The sequence below is a fragment of the Amblyomma mixtum genome, chromosome 2 (genome assembly GCF_055824585.1).
Source record: "Amblyomma mixtum isolate Tamu chromosome 2, ASM5582458v1, whole genome shotgun sequence".
NCBI lineage: Eukaryota > Metazoa > Arthropoda > Arachnida > Ixodida > Ixodidae > Amblyomma > Amblyomma mixtum.
The window spans coordinates 36,228,366-36,245,585 of record NC_143013.1 but is presented as its reverse complement, the minus strand read 5'-3'; the positions used below and the strand labels follow the sequence as shown (position 1 = coordinate 36,245,585).

The 17,220-nt window shown below is 45.2% G+C and overlaps 1 protein-coding gene and 1 non-coding gene across 2 annotated transcripts in view; one reads left to right on the top strand and one right to left on the bottom strand.

The window, feature by feature from the left end:
* Positions 1 to 17,220, bottom strand: part of LOC149358978 (plexin-B-like) — a 174,965-nt gene that overhangs the window by 11,343 nt on the left and 146,402 nt on the right. Inside the window, exons 20-32 of the mRNA XM_089571152.1 lie at positions 15,034 to 15,210; positions 14,189 to 14,285; positions 11,857 to 12,225; positions 10,781 to 10,957; positions 9,996 to 10,239; positions 8,943 to 9,085; positions 8,237 to 8,367; positions 8,097 to 8,156; positions 7,851 to 7,925; positions 7,609 to 7,675; positions 6,065 to 6,211; positions 886 to 1,039; positions 91 to 252 (exon numbers count right to left, since the gene is read on the bottom strand). Coding sequence (XP_089427278.1) covers positions 91 to 252; positions 886 to 1,039; positions 6,065 to 6,211; positions 7,609 to 7,675; positions 7,851 to 7,925; positions 8,097 to 8,156; positions 8,237 to 8,367; positions 8,943 to 9,085; positions 9,996 to 10,239; positions 10,781 to 10,957; positions 11,857 to 12,225; positions 14,189 to 14,285; positions 15,034 to 15,210 — 2,003 coding nt within the window. The remainder of the gene's footprint in view (positions 1 to 90; positions 253 to 885; positions 1,040 to 6,064; positions 6,212 to 7,608; positions 7,676 to 7,850; positions 7,926 to 8,096; positions 8,157 to 8,236; positions 8,368 to 8,942; positions 9,086 to 9,995; positions 10,240 to 10,780; positions 10,958 to 11,856; positions 12,226 to 14,188; positions 14,286 to 15,033; positions 15,211 to 17,220) is intronic.
* TRNAP-CGG (transfer RNA proline (anticodon CGG)) lies at positions 9,628 to 9,704 on the top strand. The gene is given in 2 exon segments: positions 9,628 to 9,664; positions 9,670 to 9,704. It is a non-coding gene; the product is annotated as a tRNA-Pro (tRNA).

The following is a 17,220-nucleotide window of genomic DNA, read 5'->3' as shown; positions in this document are numbered from 1 at the left end:
GGTATTGAAAGATATCACCTCGTTAAAGTTGGCGAATACCACGAGGCTAGAAAGCGTGGCTTGAAGCACGGCGCTACAAAGAATACGCACCGTTCTTGCAGTAGCGCCTCTTCTTGTTGACCAAGCTCATGATAGCGGAGTCGTGGATGCCGTAGTGCGCAAGCGTGTTCAGCTTCACGCATCCGTGCACCGTCTTGGTGGTGAGGTCCTCGTCCTGCAGAATCAGATGACCGCCTCTTCCGTGCCGCCATTCTAAGGGAGAAACGAACGCAGTCACACTTTCCGCCGGTACGTTTTCACGCCTTTTTTTTTCGCTATTAACACCTGGCGGATTTCGTATAAAATTTTATTTATTTTCAGCTGAAACAAACACTCAGAGCTAAGTTTCATACGAAGCACTCTAGCCTACAGATCTCAGTTACGTGCATAATTTGCCGTATTAACAAAAATCGTGATGGCGATGACGATGGCAAAAATTTTGATGATACCCATAAGTCTTATTCGAAGATTAATAGTACGCAGCAATTTTAATCCGCAGCCGGAACTTCGGCGAACTCAGGATCATAGGCGGTCAGGATCATTCCTCGAACTATATGTTCCGTATGGTTCACGCCTTGGTATTCAATGGACTTAAGCAGCGCGCTATTCCACGATAGCGATTGTTCATTCTGATGAAAGGATGACGAGAAATCAGATTTTTATTGTCCCCGGACACTTATGTCTGACCATCTGAGATGTTAGTGGGCTTTTATCATATGCACTATCTCGTATTTATCAATCGATAGCCCCTAATTGTGCACTGGCGCAGCCGCTTCGCTCTCGTCCGCTGATTCACATCATTAGGCTGTGGCGGCCCGATACGAAGCGGATGTGTCTCTCACTTACCAAGGTCAACTTCAGATATCAGTGGCCTCATTGAGCACGGCGTATTCTTGTACAGCGAGTCCAAAACCTTGGCCTTTACTTGGCTGATGGTATCGCAGTCGTTGACACGGCAGAAGACTTTCTCATCCTGATCTTCCTGTACAATTTGAATGACCTGCATGAAGGTGTAAAAGAAGGCTGTTCTAAACTTGTTTCAGCAGCAAACGCTGCTCAGACCGTTGATGCCGTTAGAACTCGCTCGTGTGGAAAGCGATTAAAACGTGTGGAACATTGCAACTGACTTTGTCTATCTTTCCCGAGAAATTCGGTATTTTCAATTGTTTTTGTTTTGGCTCGATACTTAAGTTATGCAATTACTGGTGTGGGAAAACCAGAGAGCTCTCACTTGACTCATCGCCTTTGAGAATAAGAAGTTAGGAGCGACCATCAATTCAGAGAACTCTGCGACGAAACTTTGGAGCGACTTCATAGACCCACGCCGATGATTTCAATCATTTCTTTTCTTTGCATAAGTGCATGACAGTTTCAAATACAGCCTGGTTTAACCAGATATGCCAAGCAGCCTCTGCTTTTCAGTATTCCACAAATGAACCAGACGTGTAACTATTTTGTCCAGTCCTGAGCAGAAATGCGCTAACTTGTTATACAGGTGACATATACGAAAGAACTTCCAGGCCAGGGAAAATCCGGTGTTCAAATAGGGCATGAAAAATGGCATATCGAAGTGTCTGCCTGTCCCTGGTGTTTTCTGTGTGAAGTGTCTGCCTGTCCCCGGTGTTTTCTGTGTACCTCTGATTCTTGAAAAGCATATTTTGTTTGTAACCAATTCGTTCATAACAAAAATAGGAAAATTGCGAGGACACTTTCGCAATTAAAGTGCTGAGAGGCGAAAGCCGAGGACACTATGCTATGACGACTTGCGGTGAAGGTGATGTCACACCGTTCCAGTGGTTATATCGACACATCTTACACAATTACAATTACACAATTACACATCGATTACACATCGATTACGCATCTTTCAGAAATCTTAGGTGTTAATTACGCTTAGTTACACATCTTTCTATCTAATTTGACACAAATCAGACGTTTTTCCGACCATTCTGTGACAATTTTCACTATGCCGTGACGACTTCCGGTGGCTGTGACGTTACACAGTTTCCGTGGCTATGTAGACGTCCGCACTATTTCAACGCAATTTTGACATTTTTGCCTATAATTAATTAATTAATTAATCTACAGTCATCAAACTTGGCTTCTAGGTTCATTTTTTCCTCCTCAGTAACCGTTGCTTTTCTTCTATATTTTTTAGTTTCCGGGTGAAACGCGTGTGACAAGCTTTGTTAGCGGACGATCGACAGCATGAGCCATTAAAGACTTTCTCCTTAACAACTCACGAAATAAAAATATGTTTATGTGTGCCTAGATCAGCAAGAGAGGCTCTGCTGGAAAATCTTTCCGGTGGCTCACGTTAGACTTCGCAAAAACGATGGAATGGCATTTAGTCTTTTCTAAGGTTTTCAGAAGGCACTTACAGGTATTACAGTCGGTCGTGAAACCCTGTAAAACAAGCTTCATTACTATGAATACAAACGACCATTCTTCTCGTTGCTGTGCAGATATTTGCAAAAGCGCTCCCAGATGCCAACACTTAGACGCATGGGCGTCCGGAAAGGAAGGGCAGGGGGGGAGGGGGGGGGGCATTCCTTCCCCTGGAATTACGGATATTATTTATGCACTGGTTCCTTTTTGACCCACCACCGCCCCTATCCCGGGACATCGGGTGCCCTCCCGCCGGGAAAAGTTTTGCGGACGGCCTTTCTTAGACGTCTGTTGAGCGCTGCCGTATACCTGTAGTGGGGAGTCCCCCATGTCTCCACTTTATTACACCGTCTGTTTAAGCTTTGCGTTAAGTACCTTCCTAAAGGTGTCACTTTTTTTGCAGATATCAATGGGTTGATGGCACCCTCCTTGTTCCACCTAGCTAGCTTTCTTTAAAACCTACAAGAAGATGCTATCCTATGCACAGATTGGTTCATAGCTAATTTAGTATATGTAAAACTTTAAGAACACAGCTCTTGTGCATCCGTAATCCTCACAATGTAGTACCAAACCATGACTTATGTCCTTTTTGAACACGGCCAAACGTACGAATTGCTCATGCCACTCTGAAAGGCTTGTCATATTGTTACGGGGATGTTACGGCGGTAAGTCTGTGTTGGCGGCTGCTCTGAGATGGCCAGCACTCAGCTCAGACACCGAGGGCCTAGCTACCAACTGTCAACGTCGTCGTCGTTCAGCGCACCGCCACTTCTTCGTTCACGGTCCATCGGTAACACTACCCCCCTCGGCTGAAGGCAACGTCCCGGTGCGTGTTAGGCGTGCGATGTCGATGGTGGGTGATAGGGCTTGAGGCGAGCTACATGAACGACGTCGGACTTCAGTGGAGCGGACGTCGACTTTGGGTGCAGCGGCGTGATTTCATATGTGACGTCGGTCACTGCCCGTAATACACGATAAGGACCTGTGTAGCGCGGCAGAAGTTTTTCACATAACCCCACACGACGGGATGGGAGCCACAGCAAGACGAGAGATCCGGCAGGGTAGCGCACATCACGGTGCAGGCCATCGTAGCGGTGTTTTTGAGCCTCTTGGGAGGCGGAGAGCTTGTGACGAGCAACCTGGCGGGCGGCGTCTGCTCGGGCGATAGCGTCATGCGCATATGTAGTGACAGGGCCGGCTGTGGGCAGCAGAGTGTCGAAGGGCAGTAAGGGGTCTCGTCCAAAGAGAAGATAGAAGGGCGAGTAACCAGCGGTATCATGGCGCGAAGAGTTGTAGGCGAAGGTGACAAAAGGCAAGCGTATGTCCCAGTCCCGGTGGTCGTCGGATACGTACATGGCGAGCATGTCTGTAAGCGTGCGGTTGAGACGCTCCGTTAGGCCGTTCGTCTGAGGATGATAAGCAGTGGTGAACTTGTGACGAACGGAGCACGAACGAAGGATTTCGTCAACAACTCGGGAGAGGAAGCAGCGGCCACGGTCGGTAAGGAGTTGACGGGGAGCGCCATGGTGTAATATGACGTCGTGCAGAAGGAAGTCAGCGACGTCAGTGGCGCAGCTGGTTGGAATGGCGCGAGTGATCACGTACCGCGTGGCATAATTGGTGGCGACGGCAATCCACTTGTTCCCCGAGGAGGACTCCGGAAAGGGCCCAAGTAAATCTAGCCCAACAATATGTGTTAAGCATCTTGGAATTTATACACATGATAATATTTCTTGGAAAAAGCACGTGGCCTGCACGTGTAAAAAGCTAAGACGTGGTCAGTTGCCTACTCTACAGTCTAAACATATTCCTTCTATTGTCGGTGAGAAAATTGCTAATTCATGCATAAGCGTACAACTTCCTATGGTAATAAATGTGTTGCTTCTTTAATTGTTCCGATACACTGAGAAATAGAGTCAGCAATATCATTCAAAACACAGCTGCAAATGTGCTACATAATTCGTGGAAGTGGAATTTCGTCAACACGCTTCAAACGGTTCGTCTCAATTAATGACATGATTTATTAAGACAGATGGATGTCTTGAAGTAATTTTCGATGGGAGACTGGACGCCAGAGACAATCAGATAATACCTTTATGTCAGACGTCTTAAAATTTTACATAGAATTCACGTGCGCCACGAAAAAAAATGTTCTCATAATATATTTCAAAAATTTTTACTGCACTACATAATACACTTCTTTGCAAATTTATCAGTGTGCTGATGACGCCCCCCTTGATTGTTGAAATGTCAACTGAAATCTGCACCTTTACCACTGATGTGTTGCAGCAGAACGCGTTCTGAAATTTCCTAATAAATTCTGTTTGCACTGATGTCTTATTCATGCTGCACGCTGCTGTCGGAAGTTGCAGAAATGGCTTATGCGTGCGCGTATCGTCATATTTCTGGCTGAATGCATTAAAAATATATTGCGAAGAAGATACGCAATAGATGTTAAACTGCATTTCGAACCATCCTGACCCCACGGCATGCTCACCCGGTCGCTAAAGTTCAGCACCTCCCGCAACAATCGGCAACAAAGCGAGGCTCGATAAAATTTAGCAAAGTGGTATAGCGTCGCCTTCTGCCGGAGAGCTTATAAACCAAACCTCCTACTATGCATTCCGTTGTTGCCTCCTTCCGGTAGATGGTAGGGTAAGTCATGGGAATGCACTACTTTACTACTTTCCACTTATCAAAATGGCGGAACACAGGCTCCAGGGCTGAAACCGGCTGAACCATACATAAAAAGCAAATAGACAATTCTAAGCCAGAAACGATTTATATTGCGGTTAAGGCACAATGATCTGTCACAAAGAGCTAATACAAAATTTGTAACATACATTCTTAGGCAAGGCGAGGTGCTTTGCGGTTAAATGAGAACTGAATTGTCGGCAGCGCAAAACACACCGTGTTTTTTGTTGCAAGAGACCTCGGAGAACAAGCCCAGGCTGAAAATAAGGAATGCGAACTCTTCTCGCAGCTGGTTAAGTGCGTCATACACCTACGCCAAGACTTCGTTAAACGTCCTTAAAGTATTTCAAGCATTAGATGTAGCTAACAAGGTGATCATGTTCTCTTCAGTGGCATCGGCAAGTTAGCGCCATAATACCGAACGTGTACGTAACTCAGTGAAGCAGGTGTTAATGTTTCCTCTAACCGAAGGACTGGACCTTCCATGTATAAATTTGGAATTGAGATGAAGCTTAACGTTCGGCTTTCTCAGTACCAAGTGTGGGAGTCCTTGCCTGTTTTCTACACGATAATTCCATGCATTGTATTGTCTATGGTTATGCTGAATGCAACACCGTCTGTCTTTCTGCGGTTGACTTCCCTGGCGAAAGAAATGCAACCGTTCCTTGTGCTGCTAAATTTATTTCTCTGGCATGGCATTGTCATAGTCAATGACGGCCTTGCATTTATTTTGCAGAACAATATCAAATATAACTGTTAAAACCGCTATTATACAGAACTCAACTCCAAGGCCACCTCTGAGTCGAATCGAATAGCCAAGAAAAGTGCCAGATATTCCGATAAAACACATAAGCTCTCCTTCTCTGAGTGACGTCCCTTTAGCAAGACACAGCCCCTGCTCATGCGCCTTGCTCGAATTCTGATAGCAAAGAAAACAGCTTACCACAGTAGAGTACTCTATCTGCTCTCTGAGTAGCCTCTCTTCAGAGAGTGAATAGCGGGCGTCGTGGGTCACAGCGTCCACTGGACCCTTCTCCACTTGATGCTTAATGGCGCTGAACAAGAGGAAAAGGGACCGTCCAGCGTGTTCCTGAAAGGGGCACAGAACTGATTAACAACGGATATAGCTCATATTTTAGGTTAGGCAAAAAAAGTTACTTTAGCGACATATACACTCGAACCCGGATATTTCAATTTCGAAATAGATCGCGAAATATTTCGATATATCGATAATTCGGTATATAAAAATGGCAGTAGAAACGCTTTTGTGTAACCTAAAAGCAAGAACACATTCCACCGACGCTTGACGCGTTATAACAGCGACGTCCTGCCCGCCGGTCTGCTTGGAGCGCACCGCTCGCTAGGCGTTCGTACGCCTAGCCTGCTTCGCATCGAATCTGCAGCGGAAGTTGGTTTGGAATTACCCACTGCCTATCATAAGATGTTTGACCGTGTTACCGGTAAACAAAAAATGCAATAACCTCATTAAAACGAAGGTAAGGTTGGCTTCCGCACCGACTCCGGCAGCGAGGCATGCCAGGCAAGGGCCTCCGCAAGGCTTAGCTTGGTTGGATTCACCGCATGACAGCGATGTGGCGTGGAAAATGGGTATAAGCGACCGCAGGTCACCCTCAAATACGCCTTACGTTCACCTCGTCACGCGGTTTCATAGCGGCAGCACTGCCAGCAGCTGCCAAAGGCTGCGCAGTAGATATGTCCCCGCGTGTGAAAAGGGTTCGAAGAGCGTCGTTAGAAGAAGCGGCACACAAGGAGCGCGACACGCAGTTCAATGTATCGAATGTTCCTCTGAAAGAAACTTGGACATAGGTCAACGACAGTGCTGTACTTTTGCACGGGCTTTTCAAGAAAATGTTATGATTGTTGGATATAAGCCATAATTCGATATATCCGGGCTCGATTTACCGCTCCATACTTATCTCTTCAAAGCTTACACATAAGTACAGCCACTAGCACTCAGACATGTCTTTAAGAGTTATCTTTACCTAGACTGGCGATATATGTGTGCATACAAAGAGAGAAAGAGTTTTTAGTCTGAGCAAGCATCTATTAAGTGCCGAATTAAGAGAAGCCTCGCGAGCTTTAGTCCATGACTCGTGGCTGCGAAGAGACGGACACACTGAGTGACTGGACGACAACAACGCCACTGCCCATAGCTTGTACAGTGATCATTCAAAATAATAAGATTTCAGTTTGATTGCATCATATGTCAGGTATTGAACCCATGTTTTATGTTAACCCGAGGCGAATATAAAAAGCGCCTAAATTGTCTATGCGTGTTAATTCAGCAGTACTACACCAGTACTGAGGCTGAATTTTACGGCATACGCTGCTCACATCAGTACGTAAGCCTCGTTAAAAAACCGCGTCACATATACGCGATGTTTCCCATTGCGAACATTTGGAAATTAATGGTCACTAAATTCTTCTATTTCTACCTTTACAATTGTGCTCTTTCATGGTCCTTACCTTTATGTAGCCGTACATGCAGAGGGCCATCCAGTTTGTTAGCATTTTTTCGACCACAGATTCAGTTCTGAAAGGAAGAAAGTGACTGATATTTTCACTCTACCACGCGTTCTTCAACGTGCGCTTTGCTGACACCGCATAATGCGGCTTGTTTCGTGTTATTTAGTATTTAGTCTGCGCATTTTTTTGTTTTATTTTTTTCTGAAACAGTTCAACTTTTCAGCAGTTAATGCTTGACTCACCTCCTGAGCATGAGTTGAGGGTGTTTTGTACCAACGTATTTTTCCACAAGCCTTATCAGAAGTTCTCTCAAAATGCTGAAAAAATAAGTCACATCGGAAAAACATCAGCACGAAAGTTCTCCAACAAAATGCTCAAAACGTACATTTAATTAAAGATACCATAATCGTCTGGAACGAATCAAGTTACTCCTTTGGCGTCACTTCTTACTGCAAGTTATTAGTTACGTTAACAGCAATGTTACTTACTCAGTTGCGTACTCCATCTTGTCAAGCAAAATGATCATGAGCAGCGATGCTACATTCACTCTGAAAAAAAAAGCAGAATGGCGTTAACTTATTATTCATATTTCAACCTCAGAAGAAAATATACACGCATATGCACTTACTTGTCCCTTATGCTGAATGTGTTCTGGTTCTCCAGCGTGTCAATAAATGTCAGGAGGAAGCTTTTGTTGTTTATAAGCATTTCGAAATTCGTCATCGCAACTTCGTAGTTGTTGTAAGGGCCGTTGATTTGCTGCGAAAACAATTGCGATAATTAATAGAGAATTGCTCATTGTAGAATGTCGTCGCAAGCCTTTTGGTAACTACAGGACGGCATTTTAAACAGTTCGTAAGTGCACTAGGCTATAACAAAGCAGCAGTATTAATTTTACTTGTGTAATTCGCGACGCAACGAGAAAATGTGCTGAGCCTGACCTCACTTAATCGAGTGTTTTACCAGGTTTCTTTGTAAGATAATACACTGATTATTGTTATATTAAAGACAAACCTCCTGTAAAAAAGCCACAATGGGCGCCCCTACCTGATGGTGGGACTTGTGGCTTTTCTTTGGCTAGACTAGCGGCTTAGAAGCATTAATAGGGGTTCCATGGAGCTATCTTAGTAGCTATTTCACGTACTTCATGATCGTCTACCGCGCGAACTGGCAAACGATAGTGATAAAGAAGTCATGCCGTCTCTCAATAAATGACTAGTGCTGCTGAAATAAAAACTAAATCAAAATGAAAAAATATCATTGTAGCAGCCTTTCTCAAAACAGAACTGCTTTTTTTTTTCGTCAAAGCAGACATAACCTGCCTCCCAACTCACTTTGACCTCCTGCAAGATGGGACTGTTTGGCACTCCCGGGAAAAACACCTTCATAATGTATGCTTTATGGTCAAGTGTTGGTATCCCGGTAGCTTGAATGTCATTGTTGAGGTCAGTCATGTCCGTCTGGAGCTCGGCAAATGCTGCACAAAATACAAATATGGAAGAATTCTCGATATGCCCATACACTTCTAGTGGACCACAAGTTTTCAACCGTGGTGCACCCACAAACCTGGAGTCTATCTTAGAGCATCGCTCCAAATAAAGACACTGAAAAGTAGGCCTGATGTTTTTCCGCCACTGCTTTAATGAAGTGTAAAGCGTATCGATAGGTACTGGTCAAATGATTTAGGGGAACTCCCCAAGGTGGAGTAGATTTGTAATAAGGGAGTAATTACTCATTGACGTCCACCCGAGCGTAGTTATACGGCTAAAAAGGAAAGCTATACAGCTTCCTCAGAAACCTCGTAGTTAAAGAAAAATTTTTCCTGGTCCGGGGTTCGAACCCAGGACTACCGCTTCACCGGAGCAGTCGCTCTACCAACTGAGCTAACCGGGACGGCAAGCTTATGGTAGGGTGATGGCGAATTGATCAATAACTCAGAGTGGGAACAATGATGTTCAAATGGTGGTTTCCACTTCGAGTTAGGGATCAATTCGTCCTCGCCCTACCACAAACTTGCCGTCCCGGTTAGCTCAGTTGGTAGAGCGACTGCTCCGGTGGTGAAGCGGTAGTCCCGGGTTCGAACCCCGGACCAGGATTTTTCTTTAACTACGAAGTTTCTGAGGAAGGTGTATAGTTTTCCTTTGCAGTCGTATGGCTGCGCTCGGGTGGACGTCAATGAGTAACTACTCCCTTATTATTATCGATAGGTACTGTTCACTTGTAGCGCGTTTTTCCATGTATAATATTAATTACTTCAGCAACATTGTAAAGAGAAATACTGCAGCCAACAAAATTATACGTCGCTACTATAAATGGTGTATAATCCTTCATATGCGGTTCAACGCTTCTCAAGTGTATTGATAAAATACTTGTGTTGCGAATCTTACCTTGCTTGCACTCCGATCGCACACTGTTCTCCAGCGTGTCCATTTGAAGCTGAATTCGCTTGTACTCCCTCTCTGCCTGCGAGTTCTTGTGCTTGAGGATAGCCAGCGTCACAAGGCTGAGAAGCATCAGCACTGTTCCGCCTGCGGCTATGGCTCCCACGGTTTCCGGAGGAAACTCGTAGATCTTCGCTACTTCGTAACGCAGGTAGCCCACTTCATAGCGTAGGTTGTTACCGACTCGGACCTGTCCGAAAGGAGGACAAAATACACAGACCATCAGTGGGATTCATGCGGCACGGTATGCGCTGGAATGCGGCACGTCGTCTACAAGATTTCCGCACGACCCGTGAATCCTTTGCGGAAACTAGGTACCTAGCGGCGGAGGGTTGCTGCCCTTCTCTCTGCTCAACCAACCTCAATATTAGTGCATCCCCTAAGATCTCCACTCCATTTACCACCCTTACCACTCTTTCCATCCACCTCCACACAAACTTGTGATAGCGCTCCCCACTAAGTAAGATCAGATATTGCTGCGTTGCTGTGACCGTTGACCCTTGAAAGCGCAGAACCAGTGTCAATGGGAGTTGTCTGATTTCTATAATTAGTGTTTCCCTCTTGTGAGCAGTTCAACTGAAGAAGCTACATCGCGCGCGACCATTTCTGCGACCAATGGAAACGACAGCAAATTAAAAAGTAATATATTAACGGAACTTTTTTTTTTTAAGGAGACTCAGCAGTATACAACACTAGACATAAGAAGTTCACGGTAAAAAAATTCCATTTACCACGACCACAGGCAAGTCCATTTCAGTCCGGTGACCTATTTCGTCGGTGCTTGGCGGCTGTACGTCTGGTGGAGTGCAAACAAGCTGACTCATGCTGAGCGAGGTCAAGTTGCATGGTCGCGTTCCGATGGTGACATTCACTTCGGATTCGGTAGTGGCCAGGCGCAGGCTCTCGCCCTGAACGAAAACAAGAAACAAGGTATGACTTTTCGGTGTGCTGGTTGCAATACTGGTTATGTATCTTCCTCACGTTAATCTTTCTCTATCTCTCTCACACACATGCACATCGGGTGTACGTTTTTTGCTCGGTATACACATATTGTGCGTGCGTGTGTGTCTGGAACAAAAGTGAGGAACAAATACAGTGTCTTCTGTCTGAAACAATACCTGCAGGGAAATAGTTTATCTAATTATCGTCAGCACTGCATCTCTTCGTACAAACGCAAGAAAGAGAAGTACATGTCCGTTATCTGCGACAGAGAGATTATTTATTCACCGGAGCGGAAGAAGCCGCGTAAATCACTCGCAGAGGGGACGCGCACTATGTGGTACGTTGCAAAAGTACTGCGCTTGTTTTACAGCTGTCTTGAAGTGTGCTGAATATGACGCCCCGTGCAGACTTCCACCCAACGAAGCATCGAAGTACCTTGCACCGCCTGCCATTTGCTGCATGCTTGCCAAACTTACAACTGTTTTATCTATATAGATCATGTTATGAATGCAGGAAACGATTCCAGGCGACGTATACTGTGTACTTTGAAAAACTTACTTGAAACGATGGGGCCGTATTTTTAAGCAGAGCTCAGAAACAAAACCTGGCTAATACGGCGGGCTTTTCGGGAGCGGTCATGTGGTATAGACCACATAAGATTTAAAAATAATCATCACAGGGGTTGCAATACGAAACAGCCGCAGCAGTAAACTATAAGGGCGCAGTAAATAATTAATTACAAAATGCCTAATACATGTATTGTTGAAAAGTAATGACTGTTTGCAATAGCATATAAATCAGCTCCAAAGGTGTTTAGAGGCTCGAATATGACTGCACTTATGCATAATGTTACGTCCCAACGAACCTCGATGACAAGTGGCTCTCCCTTGTAGAGCTTGACGCCGTCGTTGTCGAAGGGGAAGAAGCGTGGGTCGGAAACGTAGGTGATGTCGCAAGCCACGTCCGGGTAGAACTTGTTCAGCTCCTGCACCGACCGCACATCATCCATGATGAAGCCGATGCGAAGTCGCATGGCGTCCAGTTGGTCATCATCGGGCTCGATCTTTGCCGCGGTGTTCCTCTGGTGCTGCCCCCTGGCCACGGCGTGTGCAACTACGTCAGCGCTGTCTCCCTGCTCGGCCTCGTCGTCGAAGGTGCTCTCCCTCTCCGGATTTCGGAGAAGCACGGCAGGTGAAGGACAGACCATGACCGATGCGTTCAACACATGACACGACTGCAACGCCAAGAAAGAATTTTAAGAGATCTCACCTTCATGAAATAAATTTAGGGTGTTTAGAGCCCCCGAGGAGAGGGGTGCTTTCAAGGAAGTGTACACTTGGACCGTTGTGCGTAGAAATAAAAATAAATGGGCCCAATATGACTTGACGGTGTAATATTTTTTTCAGAGCCGCAGTCGCCGACCGGCAGCTCCCGTATCGACCGCTAGATTATGACGAGCTAGCTCGTTTAGAGTGGTATCGTCTTATGCAATTCTGGCCCTCTATAGCCTCGTTTACAAGAACCCGACAGCGGCGGGTCGAGTCAAGGGATCGCGTTAAGTAAGGTAAGCCCAATTCGACGACTGCGTTTTACATCAATTCGATTTTAGCGAGTTGAGACCGGTTCAGCTGAAGTGACACGAAGTGTCGAACAATGCAGCAGGAAAGGGCAATGGCAGCCTCCAAGATTACGAAACCCATGGCGGCACGACACCGCTGTCTCGCAGGCGCGACGGCGCAAGCGAAAAACAGGTTCGCATTTATCCTTTCCCCTTTCTCTAACCCGACTATTAGACTCGACGCTTTTAGAAAGGCTGGTCAAGCGAGTTAACCTACCCCTGCAGGCGAGTTAACTCGACTCGCTCTGCCGCTTATTTTACTCGACCCGACAGCGTTTACGTCAACCCGACAACTGGTTTTGCCCAACGAGCAAACTCGACTCGACTCCATCGAGTTCATGTAAACAGGCCTTATGATACTTCTAAAATTCGGCTCTTAGACGTTTTGCAACTTCAGTGATTTTTTCACTCTTCAGTCTCCTTTTTCGCTGTGCTTTGTATGCGAGGATAAAAATTGATTGATTGATTGATTGATTGATTGATTGATTGATTGATTGATTGATTGATTGATTTATTGACTGATTGATTGATTGATTGATTGATTGATTGATTGATTGATTGATTGATTGATTAACATACATATCTCCGCCCGCTATAATACGTCCTGCGGTCATATTTTTGAAGGGACGATGGAAAGCGCATACTTTGTCTGCATGATACGCTGTTATCGTTTGTAGATGTTTTAGTTTGAACAAAACTGTAGCGGAGCATGTGGAAAAGTACTTTTATTTACCGCCATGGGCCAGCAGTGGCCCTTATACGGTGGTGGGTATCCTCAAACCTACGTGACAGTGTTTCCTTGCATAAACTCTGCACTGTCTGCCACACCCAGAAGGCTTATTGAAAGAAGATATATGACAAATGAATTTAAAAGCACCGATAGTTCTCTTCTCCAAAGAAGCAACCGCAAGAAGAAGCATTCAATATTACGGAAAAAAGGGCAAGTAATAGCCGCAGATGTTGGCTTTAAAACAATACAAATGCGTAAAGCCAAGAGTATACAAATGTCCAGTGCACACATTGAGTAGTGCAGAAATATCATACGACCTGTTAAGCAAAACATGCCTGTGGTAAACCGACAGCATATGTAGCACCCACTGATGATTAGAATAGCAATGAATATATCAAACGGAACGTGGCAGAGACCACTTTGTCTCTGCGAGGCCGATGTAGGTAAGTCTTCCTATTTGGCTTCCATTAATGCATGACTAGTGCATCGTTTTAAGCAGTGCCGTTTCAGCGAGTGAGACGCCAAAGCCAGATAATCTAAAGATGTTCCCTCGGTCGCATAAAGCAGTCCCGATAACGCATTTCAACCTCCACAAGTGGCACTAACTGCCTAAAGAAGAAGGCCTGCGATTTCGCCTTCGAGTTATATGTGCTTACAAGTAACAAAACAATATGCTGGTCATTATGACCAAACCTGCATACTGCTAGTCATGTTCTTTCGAGAAAAAATCGTCACACTTCAGAAAACGTACAAAAATTACTTTACTTCGGTCTATATGCGAAACTGACACAGAGGAAATTTCGCCTGCTTTTAATTTTACAGTCAGCGTGTGTCAAAGAACCAACTCACCGTTTCGTTAATTTGCCGAAACCTGTTGAAAACTGCCATTCGAGGTTGCTGGATCGATGTCAGATTGGTTCCGTAGATGTGGATATGCCTGCCTCCACTGAAAGATATCGTTACATGAAAAGTAAGGCAATCATCCACCATGCTCTCGTAGTAGCAATCTTTGACATAAGCAAGAATGCATTACTGCATGTTCAAAATCATTGTTTCAGGTGAATTGAGCCTTAAGAATTATTTTAACTGAACGCAATTTATACGAATTTCGGCCTCATGGACGCGCCGTTTAATATCACTGCTTTTCAAAGATGAAAAATATGCTCATTTCTTCAGTTTCGCAGCATACATAAGTTACAATCAGTTATCATTATTCAAGATTAATAATCTACGGATGTGTTCAAGGAGTTAAGAACTCAGTGTCATGTGGAATACATCTCCAGACGTTTCGCTTCATAATTGCTCGACGAAAGTTTTGCGCTGTGGCTGTTATTTACTGAATAACAGATAAAAAGCGATAAGATTTCGAAACACTTCATATCATCAGGTACAGTTTGGCGGTGCTAAGTGCTGTATGAACAGAGATGTGGCAATTTAGCTGTTTACTGAAGGAACCCGAGTATCTGTGAAAACGGGTTTTCAGCAAGACCTATGGGCTTGTGGGAGTGGTACAGAAGTCAAGGAAAACATAATATAAGTCAATGTATTTTGGCAATGGCCCTTATCAGGCATAAGGTATCCTTAATCCTTTGAATGATGCAGAATCACAGTGTCAGGGCCCAGCAAGGGATAAGAAGGTGAACGCGAAAAATCTGAGTAGCTTGTATTCAGAATTACTGTCGCGAAATGCGCACCTGAGGAAGCTTTTCAGTGGCTGAATCTTGTGTAAGGAGGGATCCTCGGTGTAGAAGAAAGGATTGTTCAGAGTCAGGTTGGCGCCGTCGATGCGCAAAATGAGCTGGGAGACTTGGTACGACGGATACGGAGACCTAGATGTCCGGCAGCTGATCTGACTGCTGCTAGCGAGAGACCTGCGATCAGAAAAGTACAGCATACTCCCGTCAGTCCATGTTGCACACCGGTAAGTTCAGCGCCGTCGTTAAAAGAATACGAGCGTTATGCAAATTCACAATACTGCGCAAAATATGCAAGGAAAACTCTGAAGCACTTTGCAACAGTGATGTTTATTAAATTTGGGGGCGAGGTGCGCTCCGTAATGACAAACAGCAATTAATTAGTGATATCGGCAGCTGAAATACAATTTTGTTTTCTATTGCATAGTTTGAACAAAAATTATTTTGTGGAATCGTAAAGTAGAGCTTAATCCAGGGTTTGATAGAATGCTGTCTGGTCAGGTAGTGGCATAGTAGAATGAATCTTGGGGTCACTGACCATGTCAAAGATGTTAGTCGACCCGTTAGTAGGAACCAGTGCGGGTTCCTTGTTGTGAAAAAGGAACCTGTATAGGCTCCGAAACGTCAACTAACGCTTTTGACTTGGTCACGGACCAAAGATTCACTCTACAAAGTGGAGCTTAGAAAGTCAAACTGCAGGCCGATGGAAAAGTTTTCTACGCTTGAGTGGTTTTACGGTTGATTTATCGAGTTTAACATCTCAAAGAGACTCAGGCTATCAGAGACGCCGTAGTGGAGGGCTCCGGAGAATTTCGACCACCTGGGATTATTTAACGTGCACAGACATCGCACAGTAAGGGCCTCTAGAATTTCGCCCCCGTCGAAGTCCAACCGCCACGTGACGGATCGAACCCGTGTCTTTCGGGTCAGCAGCCGAGCCGAGCACCATAAACACTGAGCTACTGCGCTGACCCCTGCTGCGCATGGCCGCAAAGCAGATGTATGCAAGCCATTCACGAACCTTCAAGAACTGATGGAGGGCTCCCATGCGTTGCAAAGAAGCCAACATCATGCCGCCACTTTCTGGAACGACATCCAAACGCTTCTGCGTAGTGCTTGATCAAAAACAATCGACCGCGCCAAGCCTGACTCCACAATTCAAACTAAGAAGTCGTCGCTTAAGCAGAAACTATTTAAATCTATAAGCTAGTTTCTAGAATTTCAGCACATGAGCTTCCTCGCAGCATTGTTTGCACGCTCGTTGTGGCCTCAACAACGATGTGCACGACACGATATTGGCTCATTGAAAGACACAATTTATTATCTGTAGTGTTAGATGGGAAATAAACTTTGAAACTTTGAACCTACGACCGTTAAAAAGAAATTTATCGCTAGTACTTAGTTCCCCGGGATATGACTATCAGCCCGCAGAAATATAACCGAGACAAAGCTCTCTCCGAATCTTTGAAAATAAACCTCTCTATCTATCTCACTACTACAACTCAGTTGATACCTCTACATCATATGTAAGTAGCCTAAAGTAAGATAGACTAATTTAACATCTTTCTTTGCACGCCGCCGTCTCTAGCAAGATTAGATTAATTTCAAGCGCTATTATACCTTCATCCTTTGTTTCATCGCACGCGGAAGCTGCCTCATTTTCTTTGCACGTCTTTCTAAGCGAGACAACAGAAGCGCAGAGAGCGCGTAAGAGCGTATTTTTGAGCGTCAACGCTTCGTCAGCAAAGTGCAGGTCGATGTAGATGTACCTGGGTCGGAGTGGTCGGACGGTGGAGGAAGATGGCTAGCCCTCCCCTGGCCGAGAGCAAACTCACGGCGGGACATTTTCCGTCCACTGTGCGGCCGTAATCAAATCTTGGAGCGGCGCACCTCTGGGCAAATGGAAGGTCCCCCGAATGTCCTCCCAACTTTGCCCGGTTCCTTCTCTTTATTTCTTTTTTCTACATTTTGATTCCAAAGCACCGGCACTCCTCTGCGCGGCTTCCACCGCGGCTCCGGACTCCTTCATTCCGTCATCTGTTGATTCTCGACGCTACGTGACTAGACTTGTCATCGAGCGCGAAGCAAAGAACCTTTTAACGAAATTGACCGACCTGTCCCGTTGAATTCCGCTTATTTCTTGTTCTGTTTTTTTTTTATAACGTGTTTTCACTGTTCTCCTCCTTT